Source organism: Vespula vulgaris, chromosome 12 (genome assembly GCF_905475345.1).
Source record: "Vespula vulgaris chromosome 12, iyVesVulg1.1, whole genome shotgun sequence".
Taxonomy (NCBI): domain Eukaryota; kingdom Metazoa; phylum Arthropoda; class Insecta; order Hymenoptera; family Vespidae; genus Vespula; species Vespula vulgaris.
Genome location: NC_066597.1, coordinates 4,915,549 through 4,936,960, shown reverse-complemented (window position 1 = coordinate 4,936,960; position 21,412 = coordinate 4,915,549). Strand labels below are relative to the sequence as shown.

Here is a 21,412-nt window from a genome sequence, read left to right as displayed (position 1 = left end):
AGGAGGGAGTCGTGCTCGGCGCACGCTCTTTTCTCTTCCTTCTCTTTCCTTCTCTTTCCTTCTCTCTCTCTCTCTCTCTCTCTCTCTCTCTCTCTTTCTTTCTCTTTGAACGTTTTCCCTCTTTCTCTATCGCCTTACCCCTACCCAACCCTCTTCCTTCTAGTCTTCCTTTTCCTCGCGTTCCCCTTTTCTCGCGCACGCTTCCCTCGTAAGTTGAAGCAATACTATCGCCGTCGTTTCTCCTTTAGTTTTTCTCCTCTTCCTTTCCTTTCTTTTTCTTTTCTTTTCTTTTCTTTTCTTTTCTTTCCCTTTCTTTTCCTTTCTTTTCCTTTCTTTTCTTTTTTCATTTTCTTATGTGTTCCTTTTCGTTTTTCTTTTCTTTTTGTCATTCTTTTTCTTTTTTGTTTTTCGTTTAGTTCTTTTTTTCTCCTTGGCTCCTTTCTTTCTTTCTTTATTTTTCTTTATACTTGTTGGCGTCTTACGGACGAAAGTTCTCGTTCGTCGAGTTTCCTTTCGCAGTTTTTCTTTCTATCCTGCTTTTTCGTTTCTTATCTTTCTTTTGAGATTTCTCGGAAGGATTTGAAGAGTTATTGAAATTTTATATCGTTTTATCTCTCGTGCAATCGTAAATTTTTAAATCGATTGACAAAAAGATTAGAGGGATGGCTAGGTTCGAGGGATGGGTATGTGGATAAATCTGAGATGTAAATATCATAAATATTAACACATCCGAAAACGTCTTTCTTTGATCAGATTTTATACAATCTTCTATTATTCATTATTAAGAGTTCCTGCTTTAAAGATAATTTCATATACTATATATTCATACGAAGTTCATAATCATGAGAATGATACGATATCGTAATAATCCGTTTAAATAAATATTACTTTGCGTATATATATACATACACACATACACACACACACATTATATATATATATATCGAATCGGTCTCTCGAAAGTATCGAAAGATGTAAAATACGTGCGTTCTTTTTCGTTCGAGCAAGCATGATTCCCATTTTAATCCTCGCTATCATGATCGTATGCTCCCTCTTTCTCTCTCTTTCTTTCTCTCTATCTACCTATCTATCTATCTATCTATCTATCTATCTCTTTCTCTCCGTCTATCATATTTCCCTCCCCCTTGCTCACATCTATACAACATCCGACCTTTTTTAATCGAAGCGTATCGTATCTTTCGTCGATAAACGTTTTGGATTAGACAGCCATGTATTTTCGATAGCACGATCGGGCTCTCTGAAAGCACTTCGAACGAAAACGGCGAACCGAATCGAGCGTGGCATACCTCTCGTCCGTCAAAGCTTCCGTCGCGTTATATATGCTCTTGGATGTAGAATATTATTTTTGGCATAAAAGACGTTCGTCAACATCGAATATTTTTTTTCTTTTTTATTTGTTTTGTTTTGTTTTGTTCTTTTTTCTCTTCTGTTTTTTCTTTTTTTATAAGGGCTTTCAAAGAATCCTGAAAGACATACTTGAGGTTTAACGATATCATACATGAACAGAGCCGTAAACGTCTTTTCCAATATTATGTTTGCGACGTTCCTAGACGAAAGTAGGGCAAGTGTAGATAAGTCGGATAAATTGGATCGTCTTCGTAATCAATGAATTAACAACTACCGACGTTCTACCAACTCCAAAACCTAACGAAAATTCGCCCTCTACTCGATGTATATATTCTTTTCTTTCCTTTTTCTTATTTTTTCTCTCTCTTTCTTTCTCCTTTCTTTTCTTTTCCTCTTCTTCTTTATTTTTCTTAAATTTCTCGAGAAACCGAGAAAATCGATGGGTTTCGTACGTCTTTTCAAACGCCATTTCGTTTAAATTATCTTTTAATCCTCTATAATCTGATTGATTTTTCTTTCTTTTTTTTTTTTTGTCTAAAAGAAATAATTATATAACTTGAGAAATTAGCCAACATTAACAATTCATTTTTAATTTTTTAATATCCTATTTTGAAAAGAAGTATTTATACATAATAGTATTTATATATACATACATACGTTATACATATGTATGTGCAGTATGTATATTGAATGTATGCATGTTATAAGTTTTCGATCGAACGTGGATCCAAATTTTTTGTTCAATATGCTTCAGACAGTAATTATTTTATATTTCAGAAATAAAATATTAAAAAACAAATAAGGAAAAGAAGCGACAAGCATTATTAAAAATATTCGATATTATTATATATCTTAACATGATAATAAAATTCACAAAACTACGATATGTGAAAATAGTATTAAATTCAGTTAAAAAAAAAAAAAAAAAAAAAAAAAAACAAATACTATACCGAACTATTATCGTTAGTAATATAATCCTTTTCTTATTTATTAATAATAACCATTATAAAATAAATTATAGAATAATATCTAATTTTGATTCGGAAAATTAGATATCGTTACGGATTCTTGATTATGAAGATATGAGATTCTCGTTAAAAAAACATAGATGTGAAAAACTATATGTTTTAAAGAAATAAAAAAAAAAATATATATATATCAATATAAAAGATATAAATTTCAAAGGAAAAGAAAAAAATATAGATATACCTAGATATAGACAGTCGATGACTGTTAATATTATCTACGTGACGTTATCGAAAGTTAATGAATTGATGCATTATTTCCTGTGACTGTTGATTATTATCGCAAATTTTATTATCATTATTCTCAAGAGTATCGTTCTTACTTATCGGGAAACGAGCAAAAGAAAGAAATAGAGATGCTCCACAAAATTCCCATAACGAATTGATCTTTTCTTTATACTCGTTCGTTGTAAGCCTTAAATAGCCCGCACCACGCAATATCGTGTCCCTTTAATTATTTAGCCGTATTTCGCTTCCTTATCGAACTCGCTCGAGAGGCCGCAGGAGGTCTAAATCATTTTGGCACTCCCACGGTTCCGAGTCTCGTCAAAATTGATTTTAAGGCGCGGCAAGTGCCCTTGTAAATCGGAACGCTGTGTTTCTCGCACACGCGCACACCTCATACGATACGTGCATACTTAATCCTTCATATTCTCTCTCTTTCTGTCTTTTACTCTCTATCTATATATGTATTTACTCTAGTAGACAAATGTTATCGAAAGAGGTAAATAAAGTGGGATGATAGAGATCTAGTCTTAGTTATTCATTGATTTTCATTATTCTTTGAAATTTCATTAATGAAACCTCTGATTTTTTAATTTTATTTTATTTTTTTTTTATTTTTTTTTTATTTTTTCCCCCTTTTGTCTCTCTCTTTTTTTTCTTCTTTTCTCTCTCCTTCCGTATCAGTTGCAGGAAATTTAATATTTTTTCTCATTATTTTTTAAAATTTAATGAATTCTCTCGTTACTGTACTTACTCCAATATATATCATTTGAATAATATATAATTGATAATGCTGAAATATTATTTCGTCAATGTTAATTAATACATACATACATACGTATATATATATAATATGTATTATGAATTAATGATTACTTAATCAATATAAATAATTTACAAACACATGCGCGCACGATGTACTGAAAAGTTATATTTGCTTTATTTGAACCATTTTTTAATAAATATATTAATTAATCAATACCAATAAAAAATATGTATAACATATATATATTATTTAAAAAATGTTTTAATAAATATATTAATTAACGATTACTTAATCACTAAAAATAATATATATATATATAAATTTTTATTTTATTTTATAAATATTTTTTTATATATATAAAAATAATTCCCCAATATAAAAAATCAGACAAACTTTTCAATCAGACAACTTTTCAATAAGAAACCAAATATCTATCTATGAATTTCTATTTTAAATGAAATCTGAATTCCTTTCGGAAAAACATTTGTATATTACGACAAATACGTGTATTCTTTAAAACAAAATGAATAGGCACGCGTACCTAATTTTCAAACGATTTACGATTACCTATACTGATAACGTGTATTGCTGTGCTCTCCTTGTCCATGTTATATCGTTTCCCCGATAGCGTAATCAATATGCGACTTAAGAAAACTGCTCTACCATAAAGATTTATCCCGATCAACGTCATCTCGTAATATACGATGTGAGTATGCGAAGAAATAAAATAAATGTGTGTGTGTGTTTATGAGTGAGTGAGAGAGTGAGAGAGAGAGAGAGAGAGAGAGAGAGAGAGAGAGAGAGAGAGAGAGAGAAAATCTAATACGAAGAAGGAATCGTATTTATCACGTTGGTTCGACGCATTTCGTTCTCTATTCGTCGTATCAAAATCGTCGTATTTACGAACAGGAAGAGCTCCTTAAAAGGATCTTTGATTCATCGATGCGTCTTCTTGGAATCAAGAATACGAACGAGTGTGTTTGCGCGATGTGTGTGTGTGAGAAGATGCGCGCGTGCTTGCGCATTTATGTATACGTACGTACGTGTGACGTATGTATATATGTATATATGTATATATGTACGTATGCATGTATGCATTTATGTATAGACTTCGTTGGTAACATCGTTTTCTTTCCTTTTTCCTTCGCCGTGACCTACTTTTCCGGAAAGGGAGAAAAACGTCGAAGGGTAAGAAAAAAACAAAGAGACGAAGCATTGAATGTAGAGAGAAAGAAAGAGACAGAAACAGAGAGAGAGAGAGAGAGAGAGAGAGAGAGAGAGAGAGAGAGAGAGAGATGCATTTTCGTTTACTATTTACCTTATATCTGAATTCTCTTTCTCTCCAATTTTTACTTCTTTCTTATTTGAAGTTCAGTACTTTCAAAGTATTACTCTTCACAATCTGAATCATTGATAAGATTTTATCTTTTACTTTAGAAGATGTATATATATATATTCTCTCAGTTTATGTGTTTTCGTACGAACGAGAACTAGCCGAACATTTAGAAATAAATAATTAGAGAATTCGTTTATTCGTTACGTCAGCTAGTTTATATCGATTAAGTCGATCGTTAAATTAATCATGCGCGTAGAATACTTACTACACGTGTACGGACGAGCTACGTGTTGGTTAATGCTTTCATTCTATGATCTGGTCTCATTAAGCATGAATGAAAATTTTCTATCTCTGAGAAGAGCTCATTCGAGATACGCGTTTGCGAGTAGGCTAACTATTACATGCGAATAAACGCGTAACAAATCGTATAGATATATGTATGTGTTACAATGTTTCTCTATTTCTTTTTCTTTTTTTTTTTTTTTTTGTATGTACACTATCATTGAAAAACCACAAAAGTTCGTTTCTTCACGCCCGTTAAAATAGTTCTATCGAAAAATTTTCTCGTTTTTATTTCAAAATAACTGTTCGTTAAACCACATTTTTGATAAATCTAATAGATTAAACCTGTGTTTTGAAATATTCAAAATTCTATTCGGTTGTCTAATATGTATTGTTGGCATTTTTATATCTAAGTATTATATATCTAAATAAACAATTATTACAACTACATGAATAACAATATTAATGTTTTTTATTCATAATTCAGATATTACTTATTGACTCATTTAATATTTGTAATATACTATACTATATATACAATATATTAGAATATATTATACTATACTATATACTATAGTATACTATCCTATAATATATATACACATATATATATAATACTACAGTGTGTGTATATTTGTATATATATTCTATAATACAGTATTGTTTATTTAGATATAAAATATAATACTACAAATTCCATCATTAATCATCGGCCAATAAAACATTTAGCAATCCAATGATGATTTATAAATCGATCAATCCTTTAATAAAAATTTACAAAATGGTACCTATGCGTGTGCGTGACACACACACACACACACACACACACACACACACACACACACACACACACCACTTTTCAATTCAGTATCTATGGGAACTGGGAAAATAGAATTTTCTCGGTTTTTGCGGTCTTGCGAAACGCGGTATGCGTCGAAAAGTTCGATACAAATAAAGACGTGCCAAATATAAACGACACGTACGGTCTAAAACGGGTGTACGTGACGTGCAAAAGCAATTTATTTTCGTGGTAAAGGAAGAATCTTCGAGGAATAAGGGAGCGTATAACGTGGGCCCGTCGGCCACGTTTTTGTCGTCGATCGATTCTCGAAAGCCCGAAACAATATTTTCCTTATTTCTTTATTATTCATCGAACATAGTATGACTAATGGAATGGACTTTTGTTATTGTTGCGAAAAAAACCGCAATGCTCGGTACGCATTTGCTTATGTAATTCATCTTTCGCAACATTGACTAATGCTCTATTATTTCGTTTTTTTTCTCTCTTTTTTTTTTTTGATATTTTATTTTGTAATTTTTTCATTTTGTTCATCATAAAAAGTTTGCGTTTATCCTCTACGTCTTACTTTTCAAACACGTGATGATAAATATTTCGTATGAGTATATATTTTTTTTTCCCAAGTTATTTTTTACTTTCTTTTTAAGTAATCTATGTTATCAGTTCGTCATACGTTAGCGTATAATAATTATATATATTTTTACTTTGTATCCTACGATTCATGATTTCATTTAGGATGTACATGTAAAAGAGTTTGCATGTGAAAAAATTGAAACGATGTTTCCGGGTTAGACGAATTGTACGATATCGATAGAAGAAAAAAAATAAAAAAGTAAAAAAATAAAAAAAAAATTAACAACAAGCATATCACGTATAACATTGAATTCGATCTTGGTTTTATAATGGAGAGACTATCGTCTCTCGGGATACAACATCTGTGCGAGAAGTGAAAGCTCCAAGCTGGTGCGCTTTAAGTAACGGCAAGTTTAATCCGCGCGCATTAGAAATTCTAACAACGAAATACCACCGATCCTTCGAGTTCCAATTATTTTCGAACTTGGTCGTGGGCCAACGTAACATTTATTTTTATCCTTATCCGAACATGAAACGACACAATCGACAAAAGAAAAAAGAAAAAAGTAAAAAAATAAAGAAAGAAAGAAAGAGATAGAGAGAGAGAGAAATAATTAACCCATGTACCACATATTTATTATTAATCCTTATATTATCTTATAAGTTTTTTTGGTACCGTCCAAGAATATCTTGAAAAAACATGCGATTTTTTTAAATATCAATTGAAAATTAAAAATGTAGATATGTTCACGATTTTTATTTTATTTTATTGAGAAATAAATACGTAATTTTACATGAATACGGGAATGAAAAAGAAAGAACAATTATTTTCCGTAAATGAAATAAAGTGTTATTACGGGTGTTTAAATTATATTAAAAATGGAAAACCGATATATCGATTGAAAGTATTTTCCAGGGAACCCGCAAAGTCGATATATCGGTTCTAAGGTAATCAAACTGCTCGAACAAAAAAGCTGCTCGATTTGAAAGAAAGAAAAGAAAAAAAAAAAGAAAAACGATTATCAAATCGTCCTAATTGATTTCATCGTCAAGATATGGAAGCAAGGCAATATTTTTATTGCATTTTACAACGATAAGAACAATAACAATGAAGTCGCTCGATTGATAGTTGAAAACTAACTAAAAAAAAAAGAGGGAATGGAAATGGAATAGAAATACATACATACATACAGAGAGAGAGAGAGAGAGAGAGAGAGAGAGAGAGAGAGAGAGAGAGAGAGAGAGAGAGAGAGAGAGAGAGAGAGAGAGAGAAGGATATGGAAAGTGCGCGTGCTCGTATAACATACAGTGAATCTCAAAAATGTAGGCAACAATCAATTTTTAAAGGATCATTCATATCTTCGTTACGTTTCTGTAACCATAATAACGATCTTTCGAACGCTAGGATATAAATACTTTTGGGACTAACTGTACATACGTATACAAAATAAGAAAATAGATAGATAGATAGATAGATAGATAGATAGATAGATAGATAGATAGAGATAGATAGATAGATAGATAGATAGAGATAGATAGATAGATACAAAGAGGAAGAGAGGGAGGGAGAGATATGTTCTTTTCGAACGAAGTTATACATCATGAGCAAAGAGATAGGAGATCAAAAGAGAGAGAAAGAAAGAGAAGGAAGAAGGAAGGAAGGAAGGAAAGAGCAGGTGGGGGTGGCAAGAAGAGAGAGAGAGAGAGAGAGAGAGAGAGAGAGAGAGAGAGAGAGAGAAGGACACGAGAAAGAGAGAGGACGCCATGATGGAAAAGGGGGGCACGATGCTCGGCTGCCGGCTGGCTTCGCCGAGCCGACAGTTTGGCGTTCGGTGTTGCTAGGCGCGCGCGAGTACTGAGGCGGCGAGTGCCGATAGAGACAGAGAGAGGGGTGGAGAAGGGAGAAAGACAGACAGACAGAAAGACAGAGAAAGAGAGAGAGAGAAAGAGAGAGAGAGAGAGCCACTGTCAGTGCCAAGGCGGCAACCGGTAACCTTCTCTCGAGTCGTCGTCGTCGTAGTCATTGTCGTCGTTGTCGTTGTCGTTATCATCGTCATCGTCATCGTTATCGTCATCGTCATCGTCGTTGTCGTCGTCGTCGAGAATCGTTAAAAATTATAAATTACGAAGACGAAAAAATCTAACGTTTAAACAGTCTTTCTATATATATCTCTTTTTTATTTCACTAATTTCTTTCCTGTTATATATATATATATATATATACATATATATATATATATATATATATACACATAATTATGTATATAATACGTGTATATATATATATATATATATATAGACAAACATCTATAAATATATATAGATATATAGATATACCTATATATTTATCCAAACACTTAGGACTCAAGCTCGATTGGCGCGAAATTGAATAGAGAGAGAGAGAGAGATGAGAGAGAGAGAGAGAGAGAGAGAGAGAGAGAGAGAGAGAGAGAATTTTACGGTGGCGCGTAGAAGTGGCGACGCGCGCGTCTCGACGCCTTTCGAGGCCATTTCGATGAGACGACGACGCCGTCCTCGACGGCGTCAGCGTCGTCCTCGTTGGTTCTTCTCGGCACAGCACGTCGACCGGCGACGGCTACGTCTCCTCCGCTACGGTGCGTGTGTACAGATATGTATGTACGTGCATAACCTCGACGAAGGACGCACACTACTCCTCCTCACTGGAGACAAGAAGCTCTAGCAGCAGAACAGCGCAACAGTATCAGTAGAGAAGGTCGATCCTAGTCAGCCGTGATTCGAGATCCCGAGAAGACGTTGGAAGGAAGGAGAGGACGGTTTATCGTTAAAGAAGAGGAAATGAAATGGAAATCTCTACTGTATTTCATCTAACATCAAGGTAGATTGGCTAATTTTTATTTTCTCTCTTTGTCTCTGTCTCTCTCTCTTTGTCTCTCACATATTCTCTTCGAACGCGGAGCTATGATGAGTTCTTCCTGTTCGGCGATTCCATTGTTGGTTTCGTTCCTCTATACAAAACTTTGTTGAAATTTACTATCCTTTCGATTGATTATTGTAATATTGTCGACTCGTCAGAATTTGTTAGAGAACGTTTTGAGTAAAAATTTAAAATTGAATATATATATTTGTACGAATATATATATATATATATATATATATATATATATATATATATATATAGATAGATAAGAGGGAATGGATATATATATATATATATATATATACGGACAACTTGTATTGTACTACTCAAGAATGATGCAATCGATTCCGCGATCGTTTAAGATAATAACAAGTATTATGAGTAACGAACGATTTTATTTCACAATGAAAATGTTGAAGTGATAAGAAAAAGGAACAACTGGTTTTTCCACTTTTCCACATGATGACACGTAAATTCGTTGAGCGTTTATCGATTGAACATCTTCGAGTATCTCGTCTCGTTGGATCTCCTTCTTCGTTAACGAAGCATTCCCTTATCGTAATGAAAAATATGGGATAGCTAGTTTTATACAGCTAACGTTTGAAAAAAGAAAAATTGCATACTTTTGCGATAATGAAAATTATGTTCGTTAACTGATGTTGAGAAATAAAAAATACGTTCGTTTTTAAACTTTATCAGTTTAAAAATTTACTTATTTTTTCTTTCTCAAAATTACAGTACATAGAAAAATCGGAATGGAACGTCAGATCTTTTATCATTTTAATTCTTTAAAGTATAATCTAATATGAATATTATGTTTCATGTATAAAGTGAATATGTCTTCTTCGGACGATTAAACGAATGACGTTTTTTCGTCATTCGCTTCGTTAATTGGTCATTAACCTAACGTCGTGCGTGTGTTGAACACGTTTACGTATGATACTCGTCGTGACGCAGAATCAACGTAGGATCGACGCGTAAATGATGAAACGGGGAAATTGCGTAGTTCGTATCTCGCATAACTATATTCGAGCTATATCCCTTCTTTCGTGGAAAGGGTGTCCCACGAGTAAATTATTTCTTCATATATCCATTTTATGACCGTTAAACTACGTCGAGTGTAATTGAGAGATCGTTTATTGAAAATGTAATTATATCGTTAAACTTTCGAAGAAGTTATACAACAAAACAAAGAAAAGGAGATTTCCTGTACCTTTTCTTTATTCTTTTAAATGATTACGTTGCTATAACAATGACATATGTTTTCACGTTTCGTTGAATTTACTTTTTCATCTATTCCCTGATGACGTTCGTTATACTCATCATAAATTTACTTTCTCTCTCTCTTCCTCTCTCTGTCTCTCTCTTTCTTCCTCTCTCTGTCTTTCTCTCTCTCCCTCCTTTTATCTCTTTCTCTATTCATTATTTTGTTTCGAAGTAGCACGTGACGCGATCGATCGTAGAGTTCGTCCAAGAGAAAGAACATAAACGATAAGAATAATGTCTCTATTGAGAATTCGCGAAATTCATCAAAAAGATCTATCTATTAAATTCATAAATATTTTTAATGTTTCTTATCGTCGATCATCCTAAAATCGATTTCTATTTCTCTCTCTCTCCCTCTCTCTCTTTCTCATTCTGAAGAGTTTTCGAATTTTTCATCTCTCGAATTTTTCAAAAACGAGTTGAAAGTTCGAAACGTCAGATGCACGAATTCGAGTATTTGATTTTCCAACGATAGAGTTTCATTTAATATTTCGAGATTAGATAGGTAGAACAGACTTTGATTCACTTCCTACCTACCAGCTACTATGATCTCTGTTATGTTCTGTCTGTCTGTCAGTCAGTCAGTCAGTCAGTCATTCTGTCTGTCTGTTTGTCTGCTTGCTTGCTTGTCTGTCCGTCTGTCCGTCCGTCTGTCCGTCTGTCTGTCTGTCTATCTCTTTCTCTCTCTTGCTTTCCCTTGCAATTTCCATTCACGTTCCCCTTTGAACGATATCGCTTCCAAACCAACTCTCGAGTTTCGACTACTGCTGCTGTTGCTGTTGTTGCTGCTGCTATTGCTGCTATTACTGCTACTGCTGCCGTTACTGCTGCTGCTGTTGTTGCTAGTGCTGCTGCTGCTGCTGCTGCTGCTGCTGCTTCGTCAATTAGCCCATCAATTTCGCACAGCATTAATCGTTATCGCATCGATCCTCTCTTCTCTCGCAAGTGCTCGTCCCGTAGCTTATTTATTCGACGAATAAGAGAGATATATGTCGATAACAGAATATCCGTGTGGTTTATGTATCGGACGCATCGGGATTATTTCAGGTTAACAGTATTCTTTTGTAACGTTATAATAGATTTCCTCGTTAGTCTCACAAAAAAAAAGAAAATAGGAAAAGAAAAAACATTCCTTGATCGTCTTAATTAAGATCTTTTCTTTCTTTCTGTTTCTTTTCTTTTTTTTTTTCTTTTCTTTTCTCTCTTTTTTTCTTTCTTAGTCTACTCTCTTCGTTTTTCCTTCGGTAGAATTTTAAATAGTTTTTTTAAGTGTTAGTTGTATTTTATTGGAGATTGAGAGAAGGAAGGTGGGGAGATTTGAAAGTTAATAAGTAGATATGTATAGCCTTATTATATAATTAATTATAATTGAGTGCGTGTGTCTATCTGCGCGCGCACGCTTGTAATTATCGCCTTAAGATAATTTCTCTCTCCCTCCTTCCTTCCTTTTTTTTTCTTCACTTCTTTTTTTTTTAGAATTTCAGATAGCCCCTTAAAATGTTAGTATGTCGTTTCAATCTAATCGATAGATAGAGAGCGAAGTATAGTATATATATATATATATATATATATATATATATATATGTATATGTATATTTGATATAGTTTCGAATTCGATCGATGAAGCTTTTTCGTAAACTAGTTTCCTTCGAAACTCGATCACAGCCATGTCAGTGGTTATGGCCATGATGGTAGGTTCCCACTCAAAGACTTCATCCGAAGCTGTTCAGCGGTTAATCCTATTTGATGTATAGTCGGATTATTAAGAGCTCGTGTCTATCCTTCCCCGTGACTTTGTAAGATATTTTAATGATAGATCAATAATGTGCGTGTGACGAAGAGAAAGAAAAAATTATACACAATTTTTATACCTCGCTGATGTATCTAACAATATCTTATAATTTTATTCATATTATTTCATTCGTTATATATATATATATATATATATATATATATATATATATATTTTGTATATATTATATCATTGTAAAATGATTATAAATAGGATTTTGATACGAGATATAAACGAGTTACTATTCAATGATTATTATCATAGCAAACGCAGTCTCTTGATCGAACAAGTGCAAGCATTAACACTTTGATATCGCGTAACTAGTATTTACGTAACGCCTTTGGAATCACTTTAACGAGCACCTTTGTACATATGATACGATTTCTCGAAAGCATGTTGTTCAATAGTTCTGTTTTCGCGTCGACAGATCGTAAAAACAAAAATTACATATAAAGTCGAAAGTTATTATCAACTTTAGTCACGAGTTATTTCCAAAAAATAAAGAAAACAGAAAAAGCAAACATTTTCATGCACTTAATGAGATCGTTACGATATCGTTTATAGCTTCATTTATCGTAAAAATCTCACGTAAGAGTGTATCATTATAATTTTCTTTTCGGTTCTCCCCCTTTTTTTTTATTTTTGGTTTTTTCTTTTTCCTTTTCTTTCTTCCCTCCTTTTTTTTCTTTTTTTTTTTTACGATACATCGCATGCCTCGTATATTTTCGAAACGAGAACGCTCGACAGTTAAAACGAGTCGTTGGGAGATTCGAAGTTCGTACTCGTGTCTCTCTCTCCTTTCTGAAATCATCTCCTGGAGCGGGCGACCTTGAAACCAGCTGACAAACCGGAGAGAAAGAGAGAGAGAGAGAGAGAGAGCTGAGGTGAGGAGAGGAGAGACGACGGCTGTGCGAAAGAAGGATTGCGCAACGCTTCGAAATACCATAGCTTTCGATCTCTCTCTCTCTCTCACTCTATCTATCTATCTATCTATCTTATTCTTTCTCTCTCTCTCTCTCTCTCTCTCTCTCTCTCTTTCTTTCTCTCTTTCTTTTTGCTGCCTACAGTGGTCCTCCTCATGCCAGATTCTTTTTGTCTCTCTTCTGGACGAGTTGTGTAAATGGAAAAAAACAACCTTTCTCTACCCGTCCAGCACGATCGATGTATTCGTCGTCTTCTTCTTCTTCTTCTTCTTCTTCTTCTTCTTCTACTTCTTCGTCGTCGTTTTGTTGTCGCCATTTCTTATTCGTATTCTTCTTCGTCGTCTTCTTCTTCTTCGTCGTCGTCCTCCTTCTCCTCATCATTTTCCTACTTCTCTTCTTCTTCTTCTTCCTCTTCTTCTTCCTCTTCTTCTTCTTCTTTTTCTTCTTCTTCTCCTTTTATTTATTCTACTTCCTTTGCCTCTTGCACACACGGACGAGCATGTGCACGAAATATCGACCGGTCTCCCTTCGCGTGGATTTAGTCTCTAACTCGCATGGATATTCTTTTTAACGCGACGATTTCTACATGTTACGGTGAGAAAAAAAGAGAGAGGGGAGGGGAACGAATGCGAAATTAAAATTGATTCGATATTTTGTTATAATTGTTCGATGTCGTTGTTAATTAAAACATTAGATTCAGCATTAGAATTATTCAATTCGAATATCGGATTATCGAATATTCAAATCGACGGTTTTGAAATATTTGCTTTTAATCGATCGACGAAGTTACAATTATTAGAGGATTCTTTTCTTTCATTCTTTCTTTCTTTTTTTGTTTCTCGATATACACTTTTGTTTATTTCTTTATTACTGCGACTATTTAAATAAACTACAAATAATAAAGAACGAAGAGTGATATATATATATATATATATATATATATATATATATATATATATACGCACGTGTGCGGTTTTACTTTTTTCTTTCTTTTTTTTTTTTTAATATTTATGGAATTGACAGATACGGTAAAAATAGATAATTCTAATGTTAATTTACGATCATTCTTCAAGTATTATAATCGAAAATTATTTTGTCGTTCGTACATTAAAATACACACACACAAAATAAATGTTACATAGGGTTAGAAAATATTTTAATTTAATCAACTGTAAGTCCAATTAATATATAGTTCGTCAGATTGAAGCTTTCCGCTTATCATCCATCTCGAACTTGTTCCGGACATTGTCTATAATCGTTATTATTCGTTCTTGTTATCGTCAGGCTTGTCTTTTTCTCTTTTTTTTTTCTTTTTTTCTTTTCTTTTTATATACCTACGAGCGAGTCCGTCGATACGTCATTCGTAGCGAGACCTTCGAGTTATCGAGAATACTACTTTGTATTCTTCGGTTCGTAAACGTGGCTGACGTGTATTTCGTACGTTCCGTTTCCATATGCTCGTCATTGTCGTCGTCGTTCCGTTAAATCGACCTAACGAACAAGCACATCTTCGCAGAATTTTCTACTACGTACGTTCGTTGTCTCTTAAATTATCGGCCATTAGTTTTTCGATCGTTTCGAATTTAAATTTCTGAGATATATCTCCTTCCGTGAGAAGACATATATTGAATTGTTAGAATTCTTTCCAAAATGCGTGGTCGGAATATATGATACACATTTCGATAAATACGCTGCTACATTTAATATCCAAAAGAAATATCAGATAAATAAAATGTATTGGTATCGTTAAAGGAAGTAGAAATTTTCCATTCTACTTCTTCTTTTTTCCGTTCGGTAATAACAAAGAAAGTACTCTGTGTCCTATATAGACGATTTTCTCTCTCTCTCTCTTTCTTTTTTTTTTGAATATCACAAAGAAAAGATACGAGTAAGATAGAGATAGAGTGGGTATGATGGAATAAGAAAACCGATGCTGTGAAAGGAAATAGAAATCGAGTGAGTACAGTGGTGATGTGTAGTGGTAATGTCGTAGAGAGAGAAAGAGAGAGAGAGAGAGAGAGAGAGAGAGAGAGAGAATGTAGAGAAGAAATAGAAAAAGAAAGAAAGGAAAAGAGACAGAAAAGAAGAAAAAAGAAGGAGGTGGAGGAGGTTGGTATCGGAAGGGTTGTGGCGGGTGAGGCCAGGGACGGTTCTCCATCACTGTGGAAAGGAGCTATGATGGCCACCACCCTCGCTCGCTCATCGTACTGCTTTTGAAGGTCAAGGTTTCACGCCCCTCTTCCATCGTAGTTACGTGCTAGTGAGGAGGGGTTGGCTGGTGAGAGGAGAAGAGGGTTGTAGAAGGGGCTCGAGGGCGTATCGAGCAGAGTAGTAGTGCTGGTAACAGCAGCAGCATCAGCAGCAGAAGCATCAGCAGTAGTAGTACCAGTAGCAGTAGCAGCAGCATCAGCATCAGCAGCAGAAGCAGCACAGAAGCAGTAGCAGTAACAGCAGTAGAGGTGTTCGTATTTAGTGGTGCTGGTGGTGGTTCGTGGGTGGTCGTGACTCGACCGATACGGAGAGAGAAAGAAAGAGAGAGAGAGAGAGAGAGAGAGAGAGAAATAGAAGGTTGATAGGGGAAGAAAGTTACGTAGGTGGCGCCGGAGGGGTGCCGAGAGCCCGGTGCCCAGTATTTATAGCGCTTGCAAACCGATCGATAACGAATAGCGACACTGCGCAGTTGAGAACCCTTGTACCAAAGTCACCCTCCCTTTCTATTCCTCTACCAGCTTTAACTCACCCCTTTAGATCCTCTTTCTCTTTCTTCTTCTTCTTCTTCTTCTTCTTCTTCTTTTTCTTTTTGCTCTTCTTCTCCTTTGTTCCCCTTTTGGATTCCCTAGTCTCTTCATTTCGTTCTTATAGTTAAGTACTTTTGTCTTTTTCCTCTTCTTCTTCTTCTTTATTTTCCCCTTCTTCTTCGTATCTTATTTTTTTTCTTTCTTTGTTTTCATCAAACATCGGACGATTTTCGAAAAGCATAGAAACTGTTTTAAATTTTCTTATAAATATTTGTTGGTCCGCTCGAACGATGGAGACAGACAGAGATGTAACATTGGAATCGTCGAGGGTCCGAAGGTCGACATATCGATTAGCTTGAAATTTGAAGTACGAGGGTTTAACCCTTGCGGCTGTGATAGAGTGTATACACGATGAATGGAGACGGAGTAAAGGTAAGGGCGAGACTCTCCCTTTACCTTGTCATTGGTGTGCTCGATTTTGAATTGTCATGATCGATCGATTGATCTTTGTAATTCTCATCTAACGATATTCATTTATTTGAAATCCTAATAATTTGAACAGCATGTTTTGCATCGAATTTATTTTATGTGTATATGTATATGTATATATATATTTATTTATTTATTTATTTATTCATAAATTGATCTTTCCTACAAGAAAATGTATCGTTCTCACATTCGTTTGATAATATTAGATGTCAAATATGAGAAATGATACGAAAAAAAAATGTCAAGGAGAAAATATTACAAAAACGATTACAAAGATAGGGGCACGCCCGCATTATCAGAAACACCGACTAGGAAGATTGTTCGCTCGCAAATGGGCATTGCGCGAGTGCGAATGACAATGGTGTATAAAAATCGATAGCCGTGCGTCTGTCGTAGGGTGGACGCATTATTGGTTACATGGGTCTCGTGATTTCATCGGGGTTCTTTCTCTACATTTATAATCATTTTTCTGAATAACGAGAATAAACGATAACGTTTATCAAAGATATCGAAAGAAGATTAATATACGAAATACAAAAAAGAAGAAAGACAATAATTTTTAATTTCGACAAAGATATCAAAACAAATTATAACAACCGTAATAATAATAATAATAATAATAACAATAATAATAAAAAAAAGGAAGAAAAGGAACAAAGAAAAAAAAGTCGGAAAGGAATTCGAAGATGTTTCTCAAAAAATTAGTTTCAACGAAACAAAAGCTTCAAGAAGAAAAAACGAATGAAGGAGGGTCGTGTGATATTAGTGATATGTGTAAAATCGTTCTTCATGAAGAAGAAGAAAGAGTACCGAATAAAAGGGATGGTAGTAATGATTCGGCTAGAAAAAGACAGTTGTATAAGATCGACAAAAATTGCCATTCGCGAGCTGATGTAAAGGGCACAGAGAGCAGCACAAGGTAAAGGACAGGCCGTATCGGTCACGCGAAAGAGAGAGAGAGAGAGAGAAGAGAGGGAGAGAGAGAGAGGGAGAGAGAGAGAGAGAGAGAAAGAGAGAGAAGAGAAGAGAAGAGAAGAGAAGAGAAGAGAAGAGAAGAGAAGAGAGGAGAGAGAGAGAGAGAGAGAGAGAGAAAGAAGGGAGGGTAGATGAGATGGAAGGAGAAAGGACCGCCCCCAAGGGCGGGGGTAAGTGCATTGCCATCCCTTTCGCGTTACCGGGCCGTACCAGTAGGCATCCCCCTCCTTGATCTGCGCGCATGAGAAAGAGAGTGCACAAAAGAGGGCACAAAAACAAAGTCACTGGAGGAGGAGAGTGAGAGAGAGAGAGAGAGAGAGAGAGAGAGAGAGAGAGAGGGGGGGAAGGAGAGAGAGAAAGGACTCAAGGAAAGTGAGGCGTTTGGGGTTGCTAGTGGAGGGGAGGAAAACAAGGTATGGAAAGAGCGGGAGGGAGTGGAAGTAGAGGAGGGTAGATCCGGTGCGTTTTGTCGGAGAAGTCGAATCACCGGGCAACCGTAAAGGTCGTAGGTGTTCTCTCTCTCTCTCTCTCTCTTTCTTTTTCTCTCTCTCTTTTTCTTTCCCTTTCTCTGTCACTCTCACACATCGACTCTTTTTCTCTATTATTTTCTCGCTTCTCAGACGTTTTTTGGTACTTCAATCGGTTAGAAGACAACCAACTGGCTGTCGATGTCGTTGGTGACACCTACGAGAGAGTGATAGTTCTTTTAGAAATTTTCAACGATAAATTTTACGATGATTATTATCTTCCTGGTATATAAGAGGCAACGTGAATGGTTTCACACGTAAACGTGACAGAAGTGGGGAAGAGAGAGAAAGAGAGAGAAGGAGAGAGAGAGAGAGAGAGAGAGAGAGAGAGAGAGAGAGAGAGAGAGAGAGAGAGAAAGAGAGGGACAACCTTCAAGTGGAAAAGTTCTACGCTTATCGTTCGTTATCGAAGATGCAACGCGACGGAAAGTTACATTAGATTTGTCGAATCTTTCTAATAGATTTTCTTACCTTTTTTTTTTTATTAATTTTTAATTATTTTTTCTATTAATCTCTTCTTTCTTATTTATTATTATTATCGCCATCGTTATTATTTTCTTTCTTTTTTTTTTTTTTCTTTTCTTTTCTTTTTTAAGAGGAACGGAAAAAATGAGTAAAAAGTGTGGATGGATGGATGGATGGATGGAAATTTCGACGTGAAGAAGGAAGTGCGACGTCAACGGCAATTAATCATTGACGATTTCAATCAAACAGCATATTATTACGATGAACTTGAAATAAATTTGTGGAACGAGCCCACGTTCTCGATCGATTATATACGTCACAAGCAAGACCCCTGAGATGCTCGTGAGTAAATTTATATAGAAAGTATATTTACACATGATTGAAATTTTTGAGAAAGAAGGGAAGAAAGGAATCTTTTGTTCGTTTATTTTCCTTTCATTTCGTTTTTAATAACTTTCTATACGTTGATCCTATAAGAATGTTCGAATGACATGCACATACGTTAAATCAAAGGTCATCCCGTAGCGAATTATTTTTAATAATACAATTTATTATCACCGATCTAATGGTATCGTTGAATATAGAATCATATCCGCAATCATTTTCGAACAATATATTATACAATATTATATAGGATCAATTCCTTGTAATCGATTATTTTTAAAGAGGATAGAGGTCAAAGTTTCAACTTACGTTATTAACGATCGTAATTCATATTTTATAAATATCATGATGTCCGTTAAAAATAGAATATCGCATGATCGGTAGTTTACCGAGATTTTGTTTTACGAATGAAAGAGGAAGAAGAAGGAGAAGAAAATTTTCTCGCCTTTCCAATTAATTATTGTTCTATTAAGAAACGAATTTCCTTTTAAGAGTTTCACTTGAGATAACTTTATCGATTGTTCAAACTCCAAGTGCGAACAATTATTCCTTTAATAATACCTTATAGTATTGATCGTTTGTTGAGAATGAAGAAATTTTTTTTTTGTTCTATTTTCTTTTTTGTTTTTTTTTTCTCAATTCATTGAGAAATGCGCTTCGACGTTTACGCGACCTTATATATTTTCGAAATAAATGATGATATTAATGGACAGAAAAAGGAGAAAGCTCCTGGTTGATATAAATACGTATAATGCTTCGTTAAATATGATCAAATATGGCCGTCGTTTATATTCTTTTTTCTTTTTTCCTTTTTTTTTTACATTTATATCATTTTAACGGATTAAATCAGACTGATCCTTTGGACTTCTTCCGTGAATTAAAAAATTTATAATTCTTTTTTCTCTTTCCTTTATATATAATTTCTATATATATATATATATATATGTAATAAATGGAACGGTATTCGTGAGTAAATTTGATTTTCAATTTTGAAAAGTTTAATATTTTTAGTTCATGATTTCTATGCGAATGTCGTTTATATATATATATGTATGTATGTATGTATGTATATACTATATATATGAGAGATAAATTAAACGAGAAGAAATATAGTTTTTTTCGTATTATCTTGCATATGTATATTATTATTACAATATTTTCGATGCGCTATCTTCGTTCGCTCGTCTACGAGCAATTCTTTTTTCTCGATTCCCCTTTTTATTTCTCAATAAAACGATATACAAAGAAAAACTAAATATTTTTCTAAAAACATAAGTATGTTTCAGTGGAGGATAATATATTATCCGCGGGTAGAATGATGAAACGGTTGCACCGTGCAATTTGTGTCGTAATTATACTGCGATAAGAAACGGATAGCACTGAAAAAAAAAGATTTATCGGTTTTGAAAATGTACAAAATAATTCATTTTAAAGGATAAAGGAGGTAATTTTTCGTACGTACAACAAATTTTTTCGAAAGCAGATAATTTTATGAGAATGAGAAAGAAAATTCCTACTGAATTTTTTCCGATAAAATCGAATAACGACGTATAATTACAACGTAAAAATACATAAAAAAAAAGAAAGAAAAAAAAGATTGCTTCGTGTCAACGACGAGATATCATGTGATCCGTCGAAATGATTATGTTCATTAAGTTTGCATAACCTTCAGACGGACAAAACTTACGCATATTTTCGTAAACCTTGTTAACATTTTCTTAGATAATAATAATAATAATAATAATAATAATAATAATAATAATACACTTTTCGATCGTATTATACGAAAGAAATTATTTTAGATATACCCATCACGATTTTAATCTCTGATTTATATCATAATTTGTCCTTCAAAGATCACGACTTTTCATATTTTATTTTGTTCCTTTCATATATTGACGATTATGAAAATTACGATGTATCACAAATTATTGCTTTTATCGTCTCGTTAGAATCGCTGTATTAGGTTAAAAGATTAATCGTAACCATTATCGCATGAGAACGTCAATGTAGAAAAGAGAGAGAAAGAGAGAAAGAGAAAGAGAGAGAGAGAGAGAGAGAGAGAGAGAGAGAGAGAGAGAGAGAGAGAGAGAGAGAGAGAGAGAGAGAGAGAGAGAGAGAACGTATGAAACTAATGAATTACGAGGGAATTATCGCGAAATCCATCGATTTATGAGTATGCGCGAATTTATGGACGAAATATTTGTCATGTAACGTTCTTGCAATCAAATAGTTATCCTTCCTCCCTCTCATACACACATACACGTACACGCACACGCACATACTACTGACATGAGTATAGAAAAAGAAAGAAGAGTGACTCCTCTTTCTTTCCGATAATCCATGATCGGTAAACTTTCAAGAATAAAGAAGATGAACGTGTTTGCTTTCTTTTTTTTTTTTTCTTCCTTTCCTAGAAGAAGAAGAATATACTAGAGAATAAACGACGACGTAGATGCGAAGTAATATAGTTATATACATCTATCGAAAGAAGGATAAACATCGTTAAATTGCGACGAACTGATTCGCTAGAAGTCGACCCTTTACTCCCACACGATAACTTTATTCTCGGATCACTCA

At 34.2% G+C, this 21,412-nt stretch overlaps 1 protein-coding gene across 2 annotated transcripts in view; it reads left to right on the top strand.

Moving 5' to 3' along the window:
* Positions 1 to 21,412, top strand: part of LOC127067892 (DNA-directed RNA polymerases I, II, and III subunit RPABC3) — a 66,961-nt gene that overhangs the window by 2,469 nt on the left and 43,080 nt on the right. Inside the window, exon 1 of one of the 2 annotated variants that reach the window (XM_051003291.1) lies at positions 17,578 to 17,626. The exons of the other annotated variant lie outside the window; for it this stretch is intronic. Within the exon in view, the coding sequence (XP_050859248.1) occupies positions 17,593 to 17,626 (34 nt within the window). The 5' untranslated portion in view covers positions 17,578 to 17,592. Of the gene's footprint in view, positions 1 to 17,577; positions 17,627 to 21,412 lie in introns of those variants that run through there. 2 annotated transcript variants of the gene reach the window in all.